This window comes from Anabrus simplex, chromosome 6 (assembly GCF_040414725.1).
Source record: "Anabrus simplex isolate iqAnaSimp1 chromosome 6, ASM4041472v1, whole genome shotgun sequence".
Classification (NCBI taxonomy): domain Eukaryota; kingdom Metazoa; phylum Arthropoda; class Insecta; order Orthoptera; family Tettigoniidae; genus Anabrus; species Anabrus simplex.
The window spans coordinates 165,890,474-165,915,862 of NC_090270.1; the positions used below are offsets into that span (position 1 = coordinate 165,890,474).

The 25,389-nt window shown below is 38.4% G+C and overlaps 1 protein-coding gene across 1 annotated transcript in view; it reads right to left on the bottom strand.

Annotated features, from left to right (window-relative positions):
- The window catches only part of LOC136875916 (trichohyalin), a 292,525-nt gene that overhangs the window by 191,083 nt on the left and 76,053 nt on the right, over window positions 1-25,389 (bottom strand). Inside the window, exons 6-7 of the mRNA XM_067149535.2 lie at window positions 24,535-24,590; window positions 1,669-1,705 (exon numbers count right to left, since the gene is read on the bottom strand). Of these exons, the coding sequence (XP_067005636.2) occupies window positions 1,669-1,705; window positions 24,535-24,590 (93 nt within the window). The remainder of the gene's footprint in view (window positions 1-1,668; window positions 1,706-24,534; window positions 24,591-25,389) is intronic.

Below are 25,389 nucleotides of genomic sequence, written 5' to 3' on the forward strand. Positions count from 1 at the left end.
CAATTATTCTAATTAGATGTATAATGATTATAAAATACTAGGAATAAGAGGCTAACCATAAAAATGTACTACTACACTAAATGCATATAGTATTATTATTGTTGTTGTTGTTGTTGTTGTTGTTGTTATTTGCAAACAGAGAAAAGCAAGCAAGATACTGTCTAATAAGAATAGTTATGCTACAGTTCTAAACTGCAGTGAAGCATACCCTAAGACAATAATAAAATTACAGTAAGAGCGGCATAACGGCCAATGACAGCAACGACAACATGGACTCTCCCGATTGACTAACTGTGTGGTGAATGGTGGGGCTCGACTCAATGATGTTACGCCCTATCTAGACCAGGCTCAGCTGTTCCTCCCCATGACTTGCGACAAAATGGTGGACGAGGAGGCCTTCCACGTTCCAATAATGAAAGGAAACGAGTGTGCGCATGCACGGATACGTGAGCATGATGCCCAGCCAAATCTACGACATGCAGAGATCTGAAATTTTTAACATACGTGGGCATAGCATTTCACTGATCACGCATGGCTGTGTCAAAGAGCAATTCCTGCTCCAAGAAATGAAGCTATCAATGTGTAGGACTCAATCTTTGGAAACAGTGCTTATTCAAGGGTCAACTGTACGCAGGTAGTTCGAGAGTTGGAAAGGCAACATACTATCCATCTTATCTCCAAATGGAAGGACACATAATATAGTTTATCCAGAAGCTCTACAAGTAAAAACTAGTTTGCTTTTTGTATAATATGGTCTTTTACTTTGTTTTAATATTATCTGTACCATTTAGCAACCTGGCATCTTAAGCACTGAAAGTAACAATATCATTAAAAATAATGTAATTAATGCAATTTATTCAAAAAGATGAGTGCTAATAAATATAATGTTTGTTAGTTTGCTTTTAAATAAGTGGCTGAATTAAAAACACACGGGCAAACCCACACGTACATGCTTGTTCTATACAAAAAGAAAACAAAGGTCCAATAATACTGCCTTGTAAAAACTATTTCTTTGTAAATATTTAGTTTTCACAACTGCATTGTACTCAAAATAAACCTTGAACATATTAAATTGTGATCAGTACCTACAGAAGAGATATTAAGTGCAGAACAAAAATGGCCAACAGAACATCAGTGGGATCAGAATCCACAACCCCTCTTTACCATTACACAATCTGATGGCGCTTCGCCCACTCTAAACCTCCGAGATCTCTTTTATAGAAATTTAGCCACCCATTCAATCATCCTTATCTAGTTAAATAACCCTCATAGTTGTCAGAAGTCTTCCATGGCATACCCTACCAAAAGTCTTGGATAGGTCAACAGCGATGCAGTCCATTTGACCTACTGCATCTAAAATATCTGCTATACCTTGCTAGAATCATACAAGTTGAGCCTCATTGGAATAACATTTCCTAAACCCAAATTGCTCTCTACCTGTTTCCTATACATATTAATGGCTATAGGAGCTAAGAGTAGAGGGGACAACCGAAATATATACACATCTAGAATAAAGTGTTGTAGTATTTCTTCTAGATGATGATAATGAGCTCTTTTTTACAACTTAGCTTCATAAAACTATTAGTGCACTCTTGCCCAGTATTGTGAAAGAAACAGCATAATATTCACTTTCAGAGAGATATTGTTAGGACTAATGTTATTACTTACTGCACTACCTGGTCCTCCAGAACTGGCTCTCCAGCTTCTATAAAGAAGAAAAGAGAACTATGTATTCCAAAATGTAAATGTAAATTCAGAATTTATTAAATATCTATCAGAACCTATTAAAACAGTAATACGGAGAGCAGGAGTGTATGAAATACAGGGTGTATCAGAACTATACTGACACGACAATCAGGGATGCTCTTTGTGTTATGTAAACAATGATAGTGCAATTTGATTGGTGGATATAATTTTTCTTTTCAAGAAAACGAGGTTACTTTGTCACTTCCGTGCGCACAATTTAAATTAAAGAATTCGCCGTATTTGCTATGCCAGAGCACAAACTGCTGCCGTGCTTCAGGGAAGTGAAGGGGAGGGAGGGGAAGAGGGTTGTGTGATGGTGACAGAGATAATGCTCCTCACGTATGAACAAATGTCCTTGTTCGACTTGCACAGGACTGTCCTTGTCTCTCACAGGAATATCCACAATTGCTTTATTAAACAGCCATATCTGCACACACAGTACAAGAACACACTGTATTTTTTTTTTTTTTTTGCTAGTTGCTTTACGTCGCACCAACACAGATAGGTCTTATAGCGACGATGGGACAGGGAAGGGCTAGGAGTGGGAGGGAAGCGGCCATGGCCTTAATTAAGGAACAGCCCCAGCATTTGCCTTGTGTGAAAATGGGAAACCACGGAAAACCAGCTTCAGCGCCCCCGACAGTGGGGTTCGAACCTACTATCTCCCGAATACTGGATACCGGCCGCATTTAAGCGACTGTAATTAGGAGACTTGTCAGTTAAGGAATGCACCAGATCATTTCTCATCTCATCTACTGGTCGCAGTTACATTCTTTATTATTTAAGATGCTGGAAGAAGCAATGCTGCCAACCCACGATTGTGTATTCCTTCACACACACCATTGTCAATACTGAACAAAGGAAACAATCCACCCAACAGTTTGATTACAGTAGATGTTCAAAATGTTCCCCTCCTACTTCGATGCACAGTTCACAAGGGTGTAGTAGTGACCAGTGGATTCTGTTCAAAATGTGTGATATGTCGTGAACAACCTGGAAATCTGCCTGTATTCTCGGTACAAGTTCATCTTCTCTTTCTACAGTGTTCGTTTAGTAATCAATTTGTGCAGAACAAACTGTACACTGCCTACTGGGACTGGGAAGTGGCTATGCGAAACGAATTAGAAAAGTGTGCATTCACACCAAGCATTACCTCTATCCCCCAACTTCCTGCCTCCTTCCCTTCTCGGCCAATCCGATTGCACCATTGTCCTTAACATAACACGAAGAACATCCCTGATTTTTTTGTCAGCACAGTTCTGATACACCCTGCAGTTCTACTCATGGAGTGGACAAAATATGAGTGTTCAATGAGCATGTCTTGCAAGATTAAGCATATGAATCTTTGGAATCATGTCCACAACACAGATCAAATGAAGCAATGGCTGTTTGTTTAACCCTGAGGTTAATTCGAGTGATTATTAAGAATGAAGATATTTTGATACTGATTGAGATAGTTCATAGTTTATTCTGGGAGCCCTCATCTGATATGAAACATGTCCTGGCGATTTCACCCAAAATGTATGCCACAGTTACAGATATGGGGGTCATTTAATAAACCATGAGACCTGTGTAATATCCAACAACACTGTAGCTCAGGAACTCCACAGTGTGTATTGGAAGCTCAAGGTAACACGCATCGAATGGTGTCTGGCTACAGGAGTTAAAGGTGGAGAAGGTAACCGAAATATACACACCTAAAACAATGTGTTGTAGCATATTTTCTATGCACAAACTGAACACAAAATGCATTAATACTCTTCAAAATAGTCCTCCAGCACATCAGACACATTATAGCCAATGATGTGAAGGGCTCAGCTGCATCAATATGTACCATGTGTTGCCAACAGGCTCCAGTGATCTGATGGAGGAGTGACTATTCATTGTCCAGCAGTGCTGGATGTTTCTAATGAAGTTTACAACACAGATAGCCCTGTAGAAGTCCTGTAAAGTGCATCCCATGCAATGGCTTCTTCAGTTTCAGAATGAGACCAAAGCCACATGGCCTGAGATCTCGTGAACAGGAAGGGTGTTCTCAGACTGCCCAACCTTGCACCACTGTACAAGGTGTCTGAAGATAATCACAGCATGAATTTTAGCATTATCACGAAGTAACTGGCACTGTTGCAATGCAGGCAATTCCACTGAAGTGTACAACACCGATAGCCCTGTAGAAATATGTGGTAGTACTGGACACTGACGGCATGGCCCCCGTGAACAGGATGAAATACAAGAGCACCTTCGCTGTCATACTTCAAGATAAGCAAAGACTTTGTGGGTGATGAATTCTGTAAAATCCTGCCCTTCACATCATTGGCTATAATGTATTTGACACACTGGGGGATTATTTTGAAGGATGTTCACATTTTGTGTTCAGTTTGTGCATTGCTTTAAGTGCTAGATGACTCCATTCAGTTGAATGACACTTCAGTTCTGGTTCATACACTCTCGCCCAAGTTTTGTCAATGGCAATAATGAAACTGAGCATGTTGCTCCCGTTATGCTGAAATCACTCCAGGTAGATATAGCAGGTTGTGTATCATGTCCCACTTCTGTTAACTGATGTAGCACCACTTCTTGTGAACCTGCAAGTCCTGTCATAAAATGCAGAACACTCTCTGTCCAGACGTGTCGAGATATGAGTGGATAATTCCAACACAGCCCAACATCAGTTTTCTGTTAAGGACTGTTGAATAACCACCAAGGAGATGTCTGTAAGGACAGACATGTGATGTGCACTGCCCACTAGGACCACAGTTGCTACATGTTCATACTGGAAGGCCATCAATGTGCAACAGTTTGATATGACAACACCTTATCATTTATAACTTCTTGTAGCTCTTCATCACAATGACATACATTTCTGCCATGGAGAACTGCACTTTTCATGTATGACTGCTGTTCCACTTTAATCACCTTAATCTTCAGTCACAGAAAGATGCACACTGACTGTGTTGGGCGCTGGTACCTAGTGACCAATGTCCACAAATGTCATCTGTTGGTGGTTTCCAATGTAATTCCAGTCTCATTATGATGTAACAGGTTTGGATGATGTAACACCATTATCATGACTTATGTATACAAGTAGTATGAATATGTAGATTGCTTCAAAATGGTGCCCGGTAATGACAATGTAGTGTTTTATCCTCCAAGTAAATTAATCATAAAATGTGATGGAAAGTGCAGAAAATGGCAAAGATTAGTGAAAAATGTAACTCTGTGTGATTCACGTGATCAATGGTGGCATTATAAGTGTGGAAATTGCCCTAGAGATGTAAAAACTAATAAAAATGTTGACTGGATTTGAGAGCAGTGTGTTCAGAAAGTTTGAATTGGCGACTGTGTTGATGATGAAGCATCAAAAATAAACGAGGAATACGAAAGTGCATTAGAAATTATAAACATTCTTCAGAAGGACAATGAGGCTCTTAAATAGAAAAATGAAGAATTAAGACAAAGACTGTGATCACTAGACATCAGGAATGACCATTCTTCGAGTGATGTACTGGTAATACCAATATAAATGGTCCGTTATTGGACATTATGCACTAACCAGCGTATTGGTAGGTGTGCTAGGTACCAACTGATGAGCCCACCCTAGCACACGAGGGCGAAACGCTGGCAACCAAGAATGAGTTAGCTGGAAAATTTATAATGTCCAATAACGGACCATTTATATTGGTATTATAAATTTACTCATTCAGCACAAATATTTCAGATTCCCTATGGGAATCAACATCTATATCACATGATGTACTGGTACCATTAACAAACTTGAGCATGTGGTGTCAAGTAGTTCATGGTTGGCCTGCTAAGAAGAAATCTATAGCTGAATATCTGGAAATAAACATCAGAACTAGGTTTTCAGCACTAAATAAACTAATTCAGGACAAATGTGATCACGTGCATGTAAGCTAAACATAATGAGCTGCTGCCATTGAAATGCCAAGGTTAAAATTTAGGCTTAGATTTCAGAACCAAGACGCAGCTGGTCTAAATTAGCAAACTTTGGGAGCGGTGATGCAGTGCTTATCATCGGTGGTACGAATGACATAGCTCACAACGTTGCCAAGTATGTAATTAAAACAGTAAAAAATCTTGGAATCACTCTGGATGAACACCTATCACAGCCTGCACTGATAAATTGTTACAGAAGCTACAGCACACGCAAAATGCATGCGTGAGGTTCATCCACAAGACAGGTGTAATCTTCTCTGTATAACGTTACTGTACCGCACTTTAAATGTCAAATATCCTCCTCATCTTAAAGAATGTTTGTCATCTCTCATTATGCCACAAAAAAACACATGAGCACAGAACATGTATATCCGTACCATACCCAGTCACAGGTCCTCAGCATATGGTAATTCCTTCACAGTTACTGCAATTTGTGAATGGAACAATCTGTCTCAAGATGTCAGAGCATCTCAGGTTTGCATCAGATGTCGCAGGAAGCACTTGCAACTGAAATGCATTGGTTTTCATCGAATAGGGTGCTGTGCAATCAGGATGAAACTCAATCTCTCACACTAGGTTTATCCAAAGATATTGAAAGTCAGTCAGTCAGTCAAGCTTTTAGGTTTTCATATTGATGCCAAATTGAACTGGGAAACACAATGATCATGTTTGTAAAAAATATCATGAGTGACCTATTTGATATTGAAATTGAAGGATTTAGGTAGCAGTGACTACCTAAGGATGGCATATTTCGGTCTCTTCCAAATTGCAACACCAGTATCACAAGTGATTTGTGAGAGAAGAAAACTGACAACCAATATATTCTGATGCCTAAACAATGCTTTTGTACAACTGAGGCAATTGGAAGGACACCTCCTGTTAGAGACGCCTCTGACTAGGCATAAATACAGTCTTGACATTAATATAAAGGAAATCAAAGTTACGATCTTAAGCAAAAACGGTATCCCTATATGTCATCTTAATCAGAAACTTGTTGAATGAGTCCGTAAATACACATACCTCGGTACAATCATTAATGATCAATGCAATAATTCAGAAGAAGTAGTGAAGTGTTGTTTTTTTTTTGCTAGGGGCTTTACGTTGCACCGACACAGATAGGTCTTATGGCGACGATGGGATAGGAAAGGCCTAGGAGTTGGAAGGAAGCGGCCGTGGCCTTAATTAAGGTACAACCCTAGCATTTGCCCGGTGTGAAAATGGGAAACCACGGAAAACCATTTTCAGGGTTGCCGATAGTGGGATTCGAACCTACTATCTCCCGGATGCAAGCTCACAGCCGCGCGCCTCTACGTGCACGGCCAACTCGCCCGGTAAGTAGTGAAGTACCGCACTGAAAATGCCACAACTGTGTTCAACAAAATGGGAACTAAAAAGTTGTGAATTAACATTAATCATAAAGATGAAACTTCTTCAATGCATTGACTTTTCTGTTCTTTATTACAATGCTAAAAAACATGGACTTTAACCAAGTCACTCAATAAAAAGTTAGAGGCCTTTGAGATGTGGCTCTATGGAAGGATGCTAAGAGTGTCGTGCAAAGATCAGGTCACAAATGCAGAGATCTTTCGAAGGATGAGAGATGATAAGGAAGTACCGACCAATCTAAAAATGAGAAAACTTCAATACCTTGGTCACATCATCACGACAAACAGAAGCAGATACCATCTACTGCAAGAAATTCTGCAAGGAAAGATACCCGGAGAGAGAGGTATTCACGGGAAATAAATCTCCTGGCTACAAAAACCTCTGAGACTGGACTCTCAAGACATTGGCAGTGTTATTCCAAGCAGCTCGCAACAGAGCAAGCAGTGCCAAGATGGTTGCCAACATCTGGAGTGGATAGGGACTAGAACAGAGTGTCCACCCGTATGGAAAACCTGGAAAACAGGGAAATGTCAGGGAATTCGAAAAATAACGGGAAAACCTGGAAATGTCAGGGAATTCAGGAAAAATTCTGGAAATTAATTCTTCTGCCAGATCCATGTAATATAAACACATTTTTCAGCTTTTATAACATTACTCTACGGCCTTCCTTTTATGCCAGGAATTAAATCATAATGAGAAGTTAATAAAGTGTGATCTCGAATGTGAAGTAACTGATAATATCAATAGCTATATGATAGATTGATCGAATTTTCAATGTTTTGATCTGCTTACTATTGAATATTCTGTGTTGTTGAGGAATGGCGAGCTTGATGAATTTGGCCTATATTGCGTTCTCAGTTTTTCTAATCGCTTAAATGCATGGCTTCCACAACAATATATGCATATAGACAAAATTCCACAACCCAACGGATGACTGTGTTTGTTTACTATGTAATGACTTGTACGATAGCTACTACCTTGTAAAATGTAAAAACAGACATAAAACTCTGACTGAATGCAGAAAAGTGTGAAATTCTCTTAAACTTAATACTCATTCGAGTACTTATGATCATTATTATTATTATTATTATTATTATTATTATTATTATTATTAAATGCGCTGACGTAGGTAAGCCTTATGTAAATGTGTAGTGCATCGTAACACCATTTGGGCTGCTTCACGTTGAGTTTCCAACCTATCTTTCGTGTGAGGGGTTCGGAAGTTTTGAGGCAAGACTAGTAGCTTGTAATATCGTGTAATTTTGTGAATACAGAACAAGATTTAAAATAGTGACATCACATTGTGAGATGAAGGTTACCGGGCGAGTTGGCCGTGCGGTTAGGAGCGTGCAGCTGTGAGCTCGCATTCAGGAGATAGTGGGTTCGAATCCCACTGTCGGCAGCCCTGAAGATGGTTTTCCGTGGTTTCTCATTTTCACTCCAGGCAAATGCTGGGGCTGTACCTTAAGACCACAGCCGCTTCCTTCCCATTCCTAGGAATTTCCTGTCCCATCGTCGCCATAAGACCTAGCTGTGTCGGTGCGACATGAAATGTTGTTTGTTGGTGAAGAGATTTTGAGTTTGTGAAGTATGTTTGGATGTATTCGGTCTTGATCCAGCCAATCCCAAGCTGTCATTCATATCGATTTATATCGGTTGAGTGCAGTTTCGAAACCTGGCTGACAATTGTATTGTCTACATCATCATGTGATTAAGCTACCTCACTCGGTGTGTGTGGTATAGGTTTAATAGTGTTCAGTGTAGATGGAATTGTATTTACATCTGTGTGTGGGTTAGTATATAGTTAGTCTGTGTAATCATACCTCAGTATAGTTCATGAAAGACAAGTGGCAAGAATGTGACTCAGCAAAAATTGGCACCGTGGTCTCGATCAGCCATATAACATCCTTCCTATGCCAGTCATTAACTGCGAATAATTTATTTCTTTTATTCTTATTAATAATGTACCTATTCTTGTTTGTGTCAGATATTGTTAGGAAGTGCATGCACTATCTTAGGTTTTGCGAATTTGTTTTCACTAGTGATTCGCGTGTGATTTTTGTAGTACAGTATTACATTTTATGAGGGCTGTGTGCCGCAGTTATATTGCATCAGCTGTTATTGAAGCAGTAGAGTGCTGGCAGCATAGATAAGGCAGTGCTCACAGGTTTTACGAACTGTCAATTTAGAAGAAAGCTGTGCGGAATTTAGGACTATTTAAAAGATTTTTACAATATCCTTATCATTCTTCTTTTTTTTTAGCTAACAATATCTTCATCAAAGCCAAGGAAAACTTTGTTTAATGAAAGGTGGCTGCTTGATGGTACTTTCAGAACATGGTTGAAATCTATGCCTCAAGACAAATTTTCAGCATATTGCATAATATTGTAATCTGCATAATATGTAAAACATCATTTACTGTTAGCAAGATTGGGAAGCAGGCATTAAAAAGTCACATGGGAGGAAAGATCATGACAGTAGTGTCAAGTTCAGCCAGTTCTCGTCATCCCTTTCAAGTTATTTTAAAAAGGAACATTCGAATAGTGAAGTAACAAGAGACTTAAACTCAGTAGATAATACCTGGCCGCGCACAAGTTGCCCTCTGCCTGTCACAGCTACCACAACGAACTTTATCAGATATGACTCCACTTCTTCTTCTTCCATTAAGGAAGGTTCACCAGAGAGGAGATGTCTACAGAATTATCTTTCAGGAGAGCAAGTAACCAAAGCTGAGATTATATGGTGCATGCATACTGTCATGCAACACCATTCTTTACGTGCCAGTGAAGCTAGTGTTCGTTTGTTTCCAGTAATGTTTCCAGACTCTGAAACAACTTTGAAAGTTCAACTGCACAGAACAAAAGTTGCATATAGAATCACTCATGGTTTAGCTCTCTATTTCCATAAACAAGTTCTTGAGTAAGTGCACACATTTCATCGTTGGGTTTGACGAGTCACTGAATAAAGTTTCTCAGATGGACCAAATGGATCTTGTAGTTCGTAGTTTCAATCCTGATTCTAGTGAAGTATGCACTTCTTATTTTGATTCCATGCTTCTTGGTCACTCTACCTCCTCAAATTTGTTAAATGGTTTTTTTGCAAGCACAGCAAGGACTCTATCTAAAAAAAACTTACAAATTTCAATGGATGGTCCAAATGTTAATAAAAAGTTCCTTCAGAATTTTAGTAATTTATTAAATTATGATCTAGATGCTCCTATTTTGTTGAACATTGGATCTTGTGGCTTCCATACTGTGCACAATTCATATAAAATGGCAGTAAAAGAAATCCTAAAAGTTTCAGACAGATCTTCCATTTGCATCACTCCTTTATGAATCTTTTATTAATGATAAATGTCATGACAAGGTTTTTTAAGTCTGAGTTGCTGCAGTCTTCAGAAAATGTCCTAAAACGAATTTAGACAGTAAAGAAAATCTTCTGCCTGCATCTAAAATTGACATAGGTTATGCTGCTAAAGCAGCACTTCATGGCACTCCTGGATTAAATGATAGAGATATGTTAGTGTTTCGCACAGATTGTCTAAGAGGAATGGTAGCTTTATGACAGAAGTTACTGGAAAGGTTACCACTGGCTTGTCATAGTCATCGTCATCATCTGCAGTTTCCAGCTGTTGGCTGGGTCTGCTCATCGCTGGCATATAAACTGACTAAATTAATTTCTTGTTTCGATCTAAGTGTAGCCAAGTAGCCTGTAAGCAGCAGGCTGCTAAGGATAGTTTTAAATGCCTTTGTTGAAAACAAATGGATCTCGGGTAATGAAGCCGATCATGTACGAAGGGGGTTCACTTCTGTTTGTGAGAATGATACTTTGAAAGAAGTGAATTCTTTGACTTCTAAAGACGAGAGGTTAGATCACTTTTGGCTTCGCACTGTTTTTCCAACAGTAAAGTCGAGAACATGCTAAAAGTATCCCTTGTAGCAAAATCTAAAGGAGAAATGTGAAGCATTGGAAGTAGAAGATTCTTTGAAAAAAAAAAAGAGAAAGGCCGCTTTGTTCTTCAAAGAATTAGAAGAAAAGAAGCGGAGGGTGATGGCAGAAGCTCGACAGTCGTTGGTGGCTATAAAGAAATTTCTTCGCTGAAGCAGTAATGGTAGTACATTTTTTTTAAAACTTAAAGTGAATTTAATTAGACTAAATTAAACTTCCAAGTTTTGAAATTTAATATGCACATTAATTGCTTTTTTTTTAAATGTATTTTAATATTTCTGATAATTCCTTTATAATTTTGTTTTTTGTCATTTTGTGTCAGGGAAAAAACTGGTTTTTATGTCTGGAAAACAGGGAAATGTCAGGGAATTTTAAAATCTGGATTTGGTGGACACCCTGTAGAAGTAGAAGAAGAAGAAATACTACTAGTCCTACATTCACGTGCCGCATCAAATTGTATATACTAGGTTATATTTTATCATCCATGCAAGGGTTTCTCTTTTGCTAACTTCTATGAATAGGACAGGCATGTAGCTTGTTTGCAGCTCCTCTTCTAACTACTTGTATAATAACTGAATGCCCAATTGAAGCCTATGAAAGCACAAACATTTCATCATCAGGTATTGGTCAGTCTCACAGCCATGGCTCTGGGCATAGTAAAGGCTAGTCATAGCAATGCAATTGGTGAGTTAATTGAAAGTAGTTTAGACAGTGATGGTGATCATGATAATATAGAAGAGATTTTAACCATTATATTTCAAATTTTCGGCCATGGGACAGCACGTGGATGATACTAACCATAACCACACTCATATCGACCAAGGCCATCAGCCAGCTGAGAACCAGAAAGTCATTCGGGATGGATGGCATAACTGCTGAGGTTCTGAAACCCATTGGTAAAGCTGGATCAAACAAAATCCTAGAGCTATGCAATACCATCTGGAGGACTGGTAGATGTCCGGATGAATGGTGTCAATTGAAAGGAGAATAATACAATTTTTAAGAAACCTGATTAAATATAATTATCTTATATATTACAACATATGGCTGTGATACAGGATATAACAATTAGTAACACTAAAATTAAAACTATTACAATATTCCCGTATGTGACCTCAATTAGTTGGTCGAAGTGTAACAATTTTTCACATTCTATTAAAACTATTATCATCTTAAAAGTTTGTTGTTTAAACCTAAAATATTTTATTAAAATCTTGAAGAATCATTGTCACTTCATATAATCTTGAGAAAATGCACTATATTACACTCTCAAAACAAATTATGAGATCAGGCACAAATATTATTGTATTCATCATCACAATATCTGAAACTTTAATGAGCCGTGGTTAATTATAAGTGATGATGTTGCACACTTTGAAATTAACATTTGTTGAAACTTGTTAAATTCAACATATGCTGTTATCTTATTCAAGATTTGAATATCTTGGGTGAGTAAGCAGGGCCTAGGTCTGATGGTGACTCTCAAGCTTTATGTTGATAGTTGAAATGTGATTTCTCCTCACTATGCAATGAGCTTGTTGACATACCCCTTCGACTCCTGCTTACGTATCTGTGACCTGTGTGTCATCAAGAAAGGACAGCAGAATTTCATCTTGGTCTTTAAAAAATTAGTATATTTTTCTTATTGTGGAACATGAAGATATATCAACTCTGGACTCTGCAGGAATAGAATTTGGGACTTATGAACTTTTGAATATTTTTCTGGATAGATCAAGAAATTATTTATAAGTTTGGAACTGTAAATGAACATTGCAAGACCAAGTAGCAGGTAGGGACCCTCTTCGGAGGCAGCCCTGCCCAGAGATTGGCGTAACATCTGGTACGGGTCCCAGCTCTAGGTTACGAGTGAAGACCTCAATGGAATCTACAGTAGAGAAGATGGACTTCGGAACGGTGGAAATTGCGAAAGAGGCAGCCCAGTACCCAGGGAATGGTATGAGTACACTATCTAACAACAGTGTCTGTTTCCCAGATGAGGGGCGGCTGCAAGGACGTCTGTTCCCCATGTAAGGGGCGGCCTAGAACAAACTCTGGGGCTTACAACCTCATTTTTAACTCTGAGGAGCAGGCTGTTCCTGCCCTCCCAACTAACTTCAACTTAAGGCATGATGGGAACGTTTTCAGGAAGAACTACTCCAGGGGGTACCCAGAAATGGAAATCCCCCACTGCCAAGAGCAGTGCAACCAGGCCATCGGATTCTCGAGAGCCTGGAACATCATGTAGGGAAGAGCTGGAGCTTCCCAGAACTTCAATGCAGAAGATTTGACCCAAGAAAAAACACCTTGTGGGAGCAGTGAACATTCACACTCTTCTACAGGCCGGGAAATTAAAACAACTTACCAGTACTATAAAGGTTTTTTTTTTTTTTTTTTTTGCTAGGGGCTTTACGTCGCACCGACACAGATAGGTCTTATGGCGACGATGGGATAGGAAAGGCCTAGGAGTTGGAAGGAAGCGGCCGTGGCCTTAATTAAGGTACAGCCCCAGCATTTGCCTGGTGTGGGAAACCACGGAAAACCATCTTCAGGGCTGCCGATAGTGGGATTCGAACCTACTATCTCCCGGATGCAAGCTCACAGCCACGCGCCTCTACACGCACGGCCAACTCGCCCGGTGTACTATAAAGGAACGGGATATCTGCATATTAGCAGTACAAGAGACTAGATTTCTGGAAGAAAATTAATTCGAGTCAGATGGTTTTAGAATCTACAAAGGAAAACCTGCAATAAGAAACAGCTCTAACATACTGATTCTAGGAACGGCCTTTGTAGTCAAAAGGAGCATTACTGAGTCCATCATAAACTTCACCTCACCAACAGAGAGGCTCTCACTTCTCTCCTTTAGATCTGGCAACAAAGCTTACACAATCATCAACGCACATGCCCCTATATATGAAGATAACAGGAAACATCCAGAAAAGGTTGATGAATTTTGGGAAACTCTTGAAGATATAACTTCCAAAATTCCACAACATAATGTAAAGGTTTTGGTTGGGGACTTCAACACTCAGATAGGCAAAGAAAAGAAACATAGAAAAGTCGTGGGAGATTACCCAGCACACAGAAGAACGAACAGAAATGACAAAAAACAGATTGACCCCTGTAGACAATTCAATCTGAAAATCATGTCCACATATTTCAGACTTCTCCCAAAAAAGAAGAAAACTTGGGTCTCTCCTAATACAATGTTGGGTGAATTTCAGATCGACCATGTCGCAATAACAGCATGAAACCAGAAAGAAATCCTAAATGTTAAAGTAAGGAAAAGCCCAAACATTGATTCGGATCACTACCTCTCTGAGATAAAAGTAAGATTCCAGCCAAATAGATCTAAACCGAAACAGCAAAGGAAGCTGAGGATCAATACAGTGACCCTGGAGCAGAATAAATTGGAATACCAACAGAACCTCTCCAAACTAAGGATGACCAACTGGGATGAAATCAGAGATTCCATGAATAAAGCTGCTGAAGGTTTGGGGAATCCTCCGAGGAAGTGGAAACATAGATGGTGGAACGAAAAATGTGACGATTCATTAGAAAGCAAACTAAAGGCCTGGAAGACATGGCATTCGAACAGCAACAGTGAGAACTTGGAATACTTCAAGGAAGCACGGAAGAGAACAGCTAGGATCATAAGAACAGAGAAGAGAAAATATGACAGGAATAGGATAGAGAAGCTAGAAGAGGAATTTAAAAAGAACAACACCAGGGAGTTCTACAAAAACATTCAAAGAAGACCTAAAGGGATACCAACCACCGAATCTGTGCTTCAGGCGAACAGACGGTAGCATAGCAACAAATGACAAAGAAAACTGCCTGTTCTTGGCTGACTACTTCCAAACGCTGCTCAACTGTGAAGAACCACATGAAAGATTGCCTGCCTTGAAACTATCCAATGAGAATCCAAATTCCAAACCACCAAGTCTAGATGAGATAAAATGTATAATCAGAGAGCTTAAAAACAACACAGCACCAGGTGAAGATGGGATTGTGGTAGAAATGTGGAAGATTGGATAAGAAGTGGCTGCAGAAAGAACACATCACCTCATAAAAGAGATTTGGAAAACTGAAAGGATTCTGAATGATTGGAAATGTGCGCTTATCCATTCAATCCACAAGAAAGGTAGCCAAATGGATATTAATAACTACAGAGGTATCTCTTTACTTTCAGTCGCATACAAAATATTCTCCAAAGTGCTACTGAACAGAGTCGAAGAACAAATTGACTCCCTCTTATCTTTAAATCATTAGAAACTGAGTCTAACCATCGTCGTCTTGGTCTCTCTCTACTTCTCTTACCATCCATAACAGATTCCATTATTCTCCTAGGTAACCTATCCTCCTCCATTCGCCTCACATCACCCCACCACCGAAGCCGGTTTATGCGTACAGCTTCATCCATCAAGTTCAATCCTAAATTAGCCTTTATCTCCTCATTCCAAGTACCCTCCTGCCATTGTTCTCACCTGTTTGTACCAACAATCATTCTTGCTACCTTCATGTCTGTTACTTCTAACTTATGAATAAGATATCCTGAGTCCACCCAGCTTTCGCTCCCGTAAAGCAAAGTTGGTCTGAAAACAGACCGATGTAAAGATAGTTTCGTCTGGGAACTGACTTCCTTCCTACAGAATACTGCTGATCGCAACTGCGAGCTCACTGCATTAGCTTTACTACACCTTGATTCAATCTCACTTACTATATTACCATCCTGGGAGAACGCACAACCTAAATACTTGAAATTATCGACCTGTTCTAGTTTTGTATCACTGATCTGACATTCAATTCTGTTGAATTTCTTACCTACTGACATCAATTTAGTCTTCGAGAGGCTAATTTTCATACCATACTCATTGCACCTATTTTCAAGTTCCAAGATGCAGGCTTTCAGCACAGTCTGCCATTAAGACCAAGTCATCAGCATAGACCAAACTGCTCACTACATTTCCACCTAACTGAATCCCTCCCTGCCATTTTATACCTTTCAGCAGATGATCCATGTAAACTACGAACAGCAAAGGTGAAAGATTACAGCCTTGTCTAACCCCTGTAAGTACTCTGAACCAAGAACTCATCTACCATCAATTCTCACTGAAACCCAATTGTCAACATAAATGCCTTTGATTGATTTTAATAATCTACCTTTAATTCCATAGTCCCCCAGTATGGCGAACATCTTTTCCCTCGGTACCCTGTCATATGCTTTCTCTAGATCTACAAAACATAAACACAACTGCCTATTCCTCTCGTAGCATTTTTCAATTACCTGGTGCATACTGAAAATCTGATCCTGACAGCCTCTCTGTGGTCTGAAACCACACTGGTTTTCATCCAACTTCCTCTCAATGACTGATCGCACCCTCCCTTCCACGATGCCAGTGAATACTTTGCCTGGTATACTAATCAATGAGATACCTCAATAGTCGTTACAATCCTTCCTGTTCCCTTGCTTATAGACAGGTGCAATTACTGCTTTTGTCCAATCTGAAGGTACCTTACCAACACTCCATGCTAATTTTACTACTCTATGAAGCCATTTCATCCCTGCCTTCCCACTATACTTCACCATTTCAGGTCTAATTTCATCTATTCCTGCTGCCTTATGACAATGGAGTTTATTTACCATCCTTTCCATTTCCTCAAGCATAATTTCACCAACATCATTTTCCTCCTCCCCATAAGCTTGGCTGTTTGCAAAACCACCATGATGATTACCTTTTACATTGAGAAGATGTTCAAAATATTACTTCCACCTCTCCAGTGATTCCCTGGGATCTATTATGAGTTCACCTGAAATACTCAAAACACTGTTCATTTCCTTTTTCCCTCTCTTCCTAAGATTCTTTATTACTGTCCAGAAAGGTTTCCCTGCTGCTCGACTTAGCCTTTCCAGGTTATTACCAAAATCTTCCCATGACTTCTTTTTGGATTCAACAACTATTTGTTTCGCTCTGTTTCTTTCATCTGCGTACCAATCCCTGTCTGCGTCAGCCCTTGTTTGGAGCCATTTCTGATAAGCCTTCTTTTTACGTTTACAGGCTGCTCTCACTTCATCATTCCACCAAGATGTTCGCCTTTTCCCATCTTTACACACGGTTGTTCCTAGGCATTCCCTTGCTGTTTCTACTACAGCATCCCTGTATGCCACCCATTCACTTTCTATATCCTGAACCTGCTTACTGTCTACTGTTCGAAACTTCTCACTGATCATATCCATGTACTTCTGTCTAATTTCCTCGTCCTGGAGATTTTCTACCCTTATTCGTTTGCAGACAGATTTCACTTTCTCTACCCTAGGCCTAGAGATACTTAGTTCACTACAGATCAGATAGTGGTCTGTATCATCGAAAAATCCGCGAAAAACTCTTACATTTCTAACAGATTTCCTGACTTCAAAGTCTGTTAAGATATAGTCTATTATGGATCTGGTACCCCTAGCCTCCCATGTGTAGTGGTGAATAGCCTTATGCTTGAAGAATGTATTCGTAACAGCTAAACCCATACTAGCACAGAAGTCCAGCAAACTCTTTCCATTCCCATTAGCTTCCATATCTTCCCCACATTTACCAATCACCCTTTCGTATCCTTCAGTTCTATTCCCAACTCTCGCATTGAAATCGCCCATTAGCACTATTCTATCGTTGCTGTTGACCCTGACCATGATGTCACTCAATGCTTCATAAAACTTGTCAACTTCATCCTCATCTGCACCCTCACATGGTGAACACACGGACACAATTCTCGTCCTAATTCCTCCCACTGACAAATCTACCCACATCATTCGCTCATTTACGTGCCTAACAGAAACTATGTTGCGTGCAATGGTATTCCTGATAAAGAGCCCTAACCCAGACTCTGCCCTTCCCTTTCTAACACCTGTCAAGTACACTTTATAATCTCCTATCTCTTCCTCATTATCTCCCCTTACCTGAATATCACTTACTCCTAGCACATCCAGATGCATCCTCTTTGCTGACTCAGCCAGTTCTACCTTCTTTCTTCCATAAGCCCCATTAATATTGATAGCTCCCCATCGAATTTCATTTCGTTCGCCAAGTTGTTTCCAAGGAGTCCCTCGCTGTCTAATGGGAGTGGGACTCCATTACTCCCATAGGTCCAAGGCTTGCTTAAAGTGTTCTGAGCTCGGTAAATTCATGAAGCAGGATGCTGCCCTACTTGCACATAGTCCAAGTAAGGATCTCTCCTCTAACGGGTTATGGACCACCGGTGAATTGTATAGTCCTAGCCGCCTGAGCACAAGGAGGGCCACGACTCAGAATATGTCCGAGATGCCCACTCCCATTCCATAGCAACTGGTATCCCGACTCTCAGGACCACTTACTAGGCCACTCAGCCATTGCCCATGGTTCACGAACTAGGACGTGACTACAGTAACCCACAACACAGAGTTGGAATTCAAGAGGACAAACTGGGGTAAATATTTGTTTATAGGAAGGGTAGTTAGTAATTGGAATAACCTGCCAAGGGTGATGTTCAATAAATTTTGAATTTTTTGGATCATTTTAGAAAAGGCTAGGAAAACAACAGATAGGGAATCTGCCACCTGGGTGACTGCTCTAAATGCAATCAGTAGTGATTGATTGAACTAATGCATCCATGCTGGAAGAACTACAGTAGGTATCCGGACTAGCCTTCTCAAGCGGATCAGCCAGGCTTATCTTTGGTATTTCAGACACATCGCCAGAAAACAGGCACTCTGGAGAAGCTTGTGGTGGAGAGAAAGATTAATGGCAAAAGACTGTAAGGAAGACATCCACTAAGCTGCATGGACCAGCTCCAGCCTTTGATGGGAAAATCTTTCCACAAGTTAATGCTTATGGAGACAGACCGCCAGTCTTGGAGAAAGAAAATCAGGACAGAAAAATCATGAACGCTACCATGCCCTGAAATAGCTGAAGAGCAATGTGGCTTCATCAAAGGAAAGGGCACGCAGGAGGAAATTCTGAAAGTCCAGCAGATTTTGGAAAAGGCAATATTCAATATTGGGACCTCTCTATCTTTGCTAATTACACCAGTGCATTTGATCTGGTGAAATGGACACATCTCTGGACCATTCTTCTAAAAATGGGGGTCCCACAGCAAATGGTGGTATATACTTGTACGGAATCTTTATCAGACCAACATGGCAACTGTATGGCAAGCAATGTTGTTTGAGGAGGAGAATTTTCCACTCAGTATGGTTATAGTATCTCATTACCAATGAACTACTTTCTGGTAGGACACAGAACCTATTAAACAAGACTGCATATTCTTCAGCATCAGGAAGACATACCATGTGATAATTTATTGAAAATGAGTGTCTTCCATGTGACTAATTTTACCTAATCTTAATGGCTTTTTTGGCATCAAAGTGAAAAATTATATCTACATAAAAACCATTCTTATAAAAAATATTTACATCATTTGTCATTTTTACCATTTTTATCCATCACTATTTTAATTTATGGCTGAAGAAGGCCTAATGATGTCCAAAACATTTAACATTCTTTCATTACAATCTTTTAAAATAGAATCTATATGATTTGTATTGACTAAGGTGGATTTTTTAATTTATCCTCTTTTCAAGGGAATATGATATATAGTCAATATGGAACAATAAGAATATACATACATACATACATACATACATACATACATACATACATACATACATACATACATACATACATACATACATACATACATTACATACATAATCATTATAGACTGTTATGCCTTTCAGTGTTCAGTCTGCAGTCTGAATATGAGATTCATAAAATATAATGAAACATACCAGTTATCAGAGGTAATGTTTCAGTTACTACCTGCTCTTACAGAACCTCAGAATAGCTTAAGTAGGAACAGCTCTCATCTTGGGGGGGGGGAGTCCTGCTCCATTAGTACCTTTTCTGCAGTAAAGATAAATTATGAACACATACTTAGTCCTTGAATCAGTGAGACACTGAAACTTCAGACCATACTTTGCTGGTTTGGAAGGCACATATATTTGAAGGTTACAGCACACTCTAAAGGCTATTAGCATTTCATTCACAGCAGTATTAGCTCCAACAGAATAGGAGTTCTGTGAATTTCTGTAAGATGTTTGTTATAGCAGCAGCTGAAATCTTATATAACTTGCTGTCATCAGAATTATCAAATCTCAAGAGTTGAGAATTACAGCAAACCTTTCTGATGACATTGTGATACAGAAAATATCATGACTGGTCTTGCCTGTACAGAAGAAAGAACACTGAGCAAGTAGCTTGGATCATGTAGCTATTAACTTGTGTTGGAGAGATAGTGAGTTTGAACCCCACTGTTAGCAGCCCTGAAGGTAGTTTTCCTGTGGTTTCCTATTTTCACACCAAGCAAATGTTGGGGCCGCACTTTAGTTAAGGCCACGATCACTCTGTTCCCGCTCCTAGCCCTTTCCTATCCCATCATCGCCATCTGTGTCAGTACAACGTAAAAGCAAATTGTAAAAAAGAGAGAGAGGGAGCAAATATCTTCATTATTTCATTTGAATACTGCAGCGTAGATAAGAACGCCAAGAAAACTCTCAATTTCACATAATGCAGAAGGTCACGATTCCGTCCATTCCATATACATGTATTTTCTCTGAATATTTTCCAGTCTTTTCTTGGTCCACACAAGTACGTATTTCATTCAGCTAGTCGTCACTGAAAATATAATCTCAAGGGAACAAGTGGGTTGATTTGAGTATGTCTTCTTAGATCAGGGCGAAGGGCTGGAATGTTCATTATACTGTGAACTAGAATTCTGATATTCATATTAGGTTCCACTCCTGACAATTTGAAACTATTCCTGCTATTTCCTATCAAGTTACTCATCAGTTTAAGGGACACTGGGACTGAAATTTTGGCGAAATATATGTAAAATATTGATTTTCGGCTTTTTCCATATTAATACACCCCTAACCCCCGCGGATCAGATAGCAGTGTTTTCATCCAAATTCCTCCATTTTTAAAGCTCTAGCGTAGCTTTTAAATGCCTGGCGCGCAGTCCTTTAAACGCCCACTTTCGTTTGACTCACGATCAGCACACATTAGTGGTGTATTCAAGCAGATTTCACGATTTCATTGCATAAGAATAATTCAAAAAGGCCTCCTACATCTGTCGGTCTGCATTTTGCTGCTTTCTAGTGGAGGAAGTAGGCACTTTTACTACGTAAACTATATAAGAACTACAAAAGTTTGAAAAATCTGAATGAAAATTACAGGTGGTGGTGTGGCCTTGCATAATATATTGAGTAAATTTTAATGCCTATTTTCAAAGACAGTGATTACTTATTAAAGAAATATTTATTAGTTTCAACATTATTTATGACTATTTCCGTATATACCATGTGCAAATCCTGTTTGTTTACAAACAAGTTGTTTTCCAGTTTGATTGTGTTGAGGTATGCGAGTATTTTCTACTATTGTTTGGTGTTGTTCTGTGGTGAAATGCATACAATAAGTTCTCGGTGGCGTAAGCCAAAATCCAAAAGTAAGAGAAAACAAGAAATTTCTTTGAGATTCTCAGCTGGCAATACAGGTTACGAGCATTGTCCATTATTTTAAAAAATTGTTTTTTTCTCTGTTTCACTTTTTCAGGCATTCATTATGTTACACGCATCATAAATCTTATGATATTGCTTTCAAAATTTGCATGTATTATCTTCATTGTATTGACTATAAACCTGCGGATCGATTTTTGGATTGCACTTTTGGTCTGGCTGCAAAAGAATTTCAAACTTAAAAAATTGAAGATTTTTTGTAGATTAAAAACATGGATATGAAAAAAATTTATTTCTTCATACTCATTAATGCAATTCAAAAAAGAATCCGTAGGTTTCTTCCAATTGTATTAATGCAATAGAATATTACCTAATAGTTACACTATCTTGATTGGTTTAATGCGGCAGACCTTCATAAATATTGAATAATTTGCACATGAAAATGTATAAAATAATTAATATCTCAAGAACTACTCAACTTGCAATGCTCAAATTACCACAGTGGTTTATGTTATGACTATTCATAAGCATACAAAATTGCAAAGCTGTACCTCAGTTTATATAGAATTTGGAAATTTCAGTCCCAGTGTCCCTTAATACAGAAATTTTCAGGGAACAGAAAAAACTTTTGTTACAACAGGGTTCTCACTTCTACTATAGTTCTAGTAGCTGAAACTGTAAGTGCATTTCAAGAAAAAATTGACATCTTGCAGGATATGTTGGAAAGAAATAGGCTTAAATTAAGTAGAAATAAAACAGATTATCCCAATTATCTCTACTGCAATTTCTCCATAGGTGGACAGATCTGGAAGGTCTACTACTTAATAATGAAGAGATGATAACATCAACCATGTTGGATCCCTAATTCAAAACAATGTAGATATTAATGAAAATATTATCAACAGAATAAGTAATGGCTGGGCACAATAGGAAGTAACAAAAGGGGTTCTCTGTGAAAATAATGTGCCACTCCATCTATAATGTAAAATATAGTAGCCAAGCCATATGGCTCCAACTGTTGTGCAACAAAGAAAATATTTAAATTAATAAACTTAATTGTTTGTCCATTTTGAGGTAAGATTACAAAGTTTTATTATTTTTTAAAAAAATAATTTTTGGGTCCACCTTATTCAATACATAAAAATTTGCTGCATAGATGTAATTACAACATATATTTTTCAATCAGTACTAGTTTCAACGCCCTACTGCACCATCAGCTGAATAGAAGTTTGTAGAAAAATTGACGATCATATAAGTTTGTCAATACCAAATTCATCACAATTTAAAACCATAACACCAACAAAACTGTGTTAAAAAATACTGCCTCTAAGTTCATATTTTCAACAAGTCGAAGACTTGTGAGTCTTATGCCACAATCTGATAAAAACATATGCAAACCGGTTTGCTCACTTGTGACAAAGTGGATTTAAAAAAGAACAAGAAATTAAAAAATAAAAATAGTCTTGAAACATAATGTGCTTAATTTATTGCACTTCTTAAAACTTCATGTAGTACTGTAGTAGAAATAGTTCAATAAAATCTACAGTGTCCCTTTCACAGTATCATTTAATGGAGCAATCCTAATGAGGTGGAAACGAACACAAAGTCCTTTGAGATGTTATAAGAACAACGTTCCCACTTCAATGCGAACCTGTAAAAACAAGAATGTTATAAAATATCTCTTCACCGATGAGGTAACATATGAAATTGTGTCTTATAATGTAATTGTTTCTACATGACTCACCTCAAAAGGTTGAAAAATATATGTTGTAATTACATCTACGCAACAAATTTTTATGTACTGAATAAGGTGGACCCAAAAATTATAATAAAACATTGTAACAAAAAAACCAGATTAACAAAACTTAACGTTATTGAAATGAGGATGCTATGATGGGCTTATGGTGCGACCAGGCTAACACAAGGTCCAATCTCTGAGAGTACACCAATCTCAGAAAAACTGCAAGAAAGCAGACTCAGATGGTTTGGTCATATTGAAAAAATATCAGAAGACTATTTAACTCTCCGAGATAAGAGGATGAACTAGCAATGAGACAGCCAAAAAAATTAGATGGAGAGCTAGAATTATGAAGGACTTGGAAAATCCCACTACTGATTCTGCTAGAGTCCACCGCAAAAAGCACTTGGAGAGAGCAACCAGAAAAACCTGACCCCATTTAGCATGGACAAGGCAAAGAAGAAGAAGAAGAAGAAGAAGAAGAAATGCAGATGTTTATCAATCACTGAGTGATCTTCTTATTTCCAGGTCCTTTCCGTATTACCTGAATTACACAATACATATGGACTATGCCAGTTTTACAGACAGATGCCTTTCCTGATGCTAACTCTTTTTTGAAGGGATGTATTCCCTATTGCATGTTTCTGTAGTGGTTGGTAGTGCAATGTGTTGTGCTGTATACATCTGAAAAGGTATACATTAAGATGAACAGGAAAACCCAATATCTAGGCCATAATAGGAATTAACTAGATTCATCTAAAATCCTTAGCCTGGCTGGGAATTGAACCCAGGTTCACTACACTGACTACTGAGCCTTATCTAACTGATCATAAAATAAATAGAGACTATCTTACAATTAGTGGATAATAGTCCAGTATATCTTTCCTAAAATTTTCCAATATATTCACACAGATCCAAGAGAACAGAAAGACCCTATACACCTTCCAAATTCTTTGATTTTCAAAGAGGTAGAATATACAATGAAAACTTCCATCTACAGTGTAAACAATTACTTTGTCTCAAATCATAGTTTCCAATCATAAGGGTAATTTAGTACAAATAAATCTACACTAGAATGAAAATGTCAAACTTAGCTCCAAAGGGCTAGTCTAGTAAAATACAATACATTTTATTTAACTACTGGAATGATTGGTTAATATTTTGTATCACTAGTATTCCTCAATCTTAAACCAATATATGAAAAAACAAGCACACTTACCCTGTCGTATACGCCTATATTCACTCAAAATCCTCTTTTGAAGTCTCTTTTGACGCCTGCAAAGAATAACATCCAATTAAGATCTCTATCTTCATCATTCTCAGTAAATAGTTCATAAATTTAACTAGATATTCTTCAAAGGAAATAGGAATTAATCAATACAAGTGTGTATCAAAAAAAAATTTAAGAAATAAATAGCCTCAATTATGGAAGATGAACTTATGCTGTAAATCGGAGTTTCCGGAGAATATGCCAGAAATGTGTGGATACAGGAGAACATTTCCAACATCTGTCATAGGTACGAGCTCATGTCATTCGTGGATAAAGCGAGCGATGTGCTGCCCTTGTTGCTACGCCGTGGAGCGGGGAGTGACGAGTCAATGGGAGGCAGGTATATATAAAACTTTTCTATACAGCAGTACACTACCTGTATTTTAAATTGAGACAGTGGGTAAGTGCAGCATTCTAAATTAATTATTTTGAACATTCATCTACTTAAATTGTATTTCATCTTTGGGCTTTGATATAAACGTTTGGAATATACAATCAATATGAAATCAGATTTTTCAATCTTCACAGGATATTTCCTCCACAGATAGAGAAGCTGCACCAATACACATTTGTTTACTAGATGCTCTTGAATTAGTATTCTGGGAGAATCTAACACAGTTCACCCATAGGCTTTTTCCACATACAGTAAAACCTCGATTATCCATTCCCAGAAACTACGTTTTCCCAGATTATTCATTGCAATTACATGGTCCCACAAGCACAATACTTAAATCATGTTTCAAAAATCCTGTATTATCTACTCCTTGAAGAAATGATTTCCCACATCAACTGTACAGAAATTTC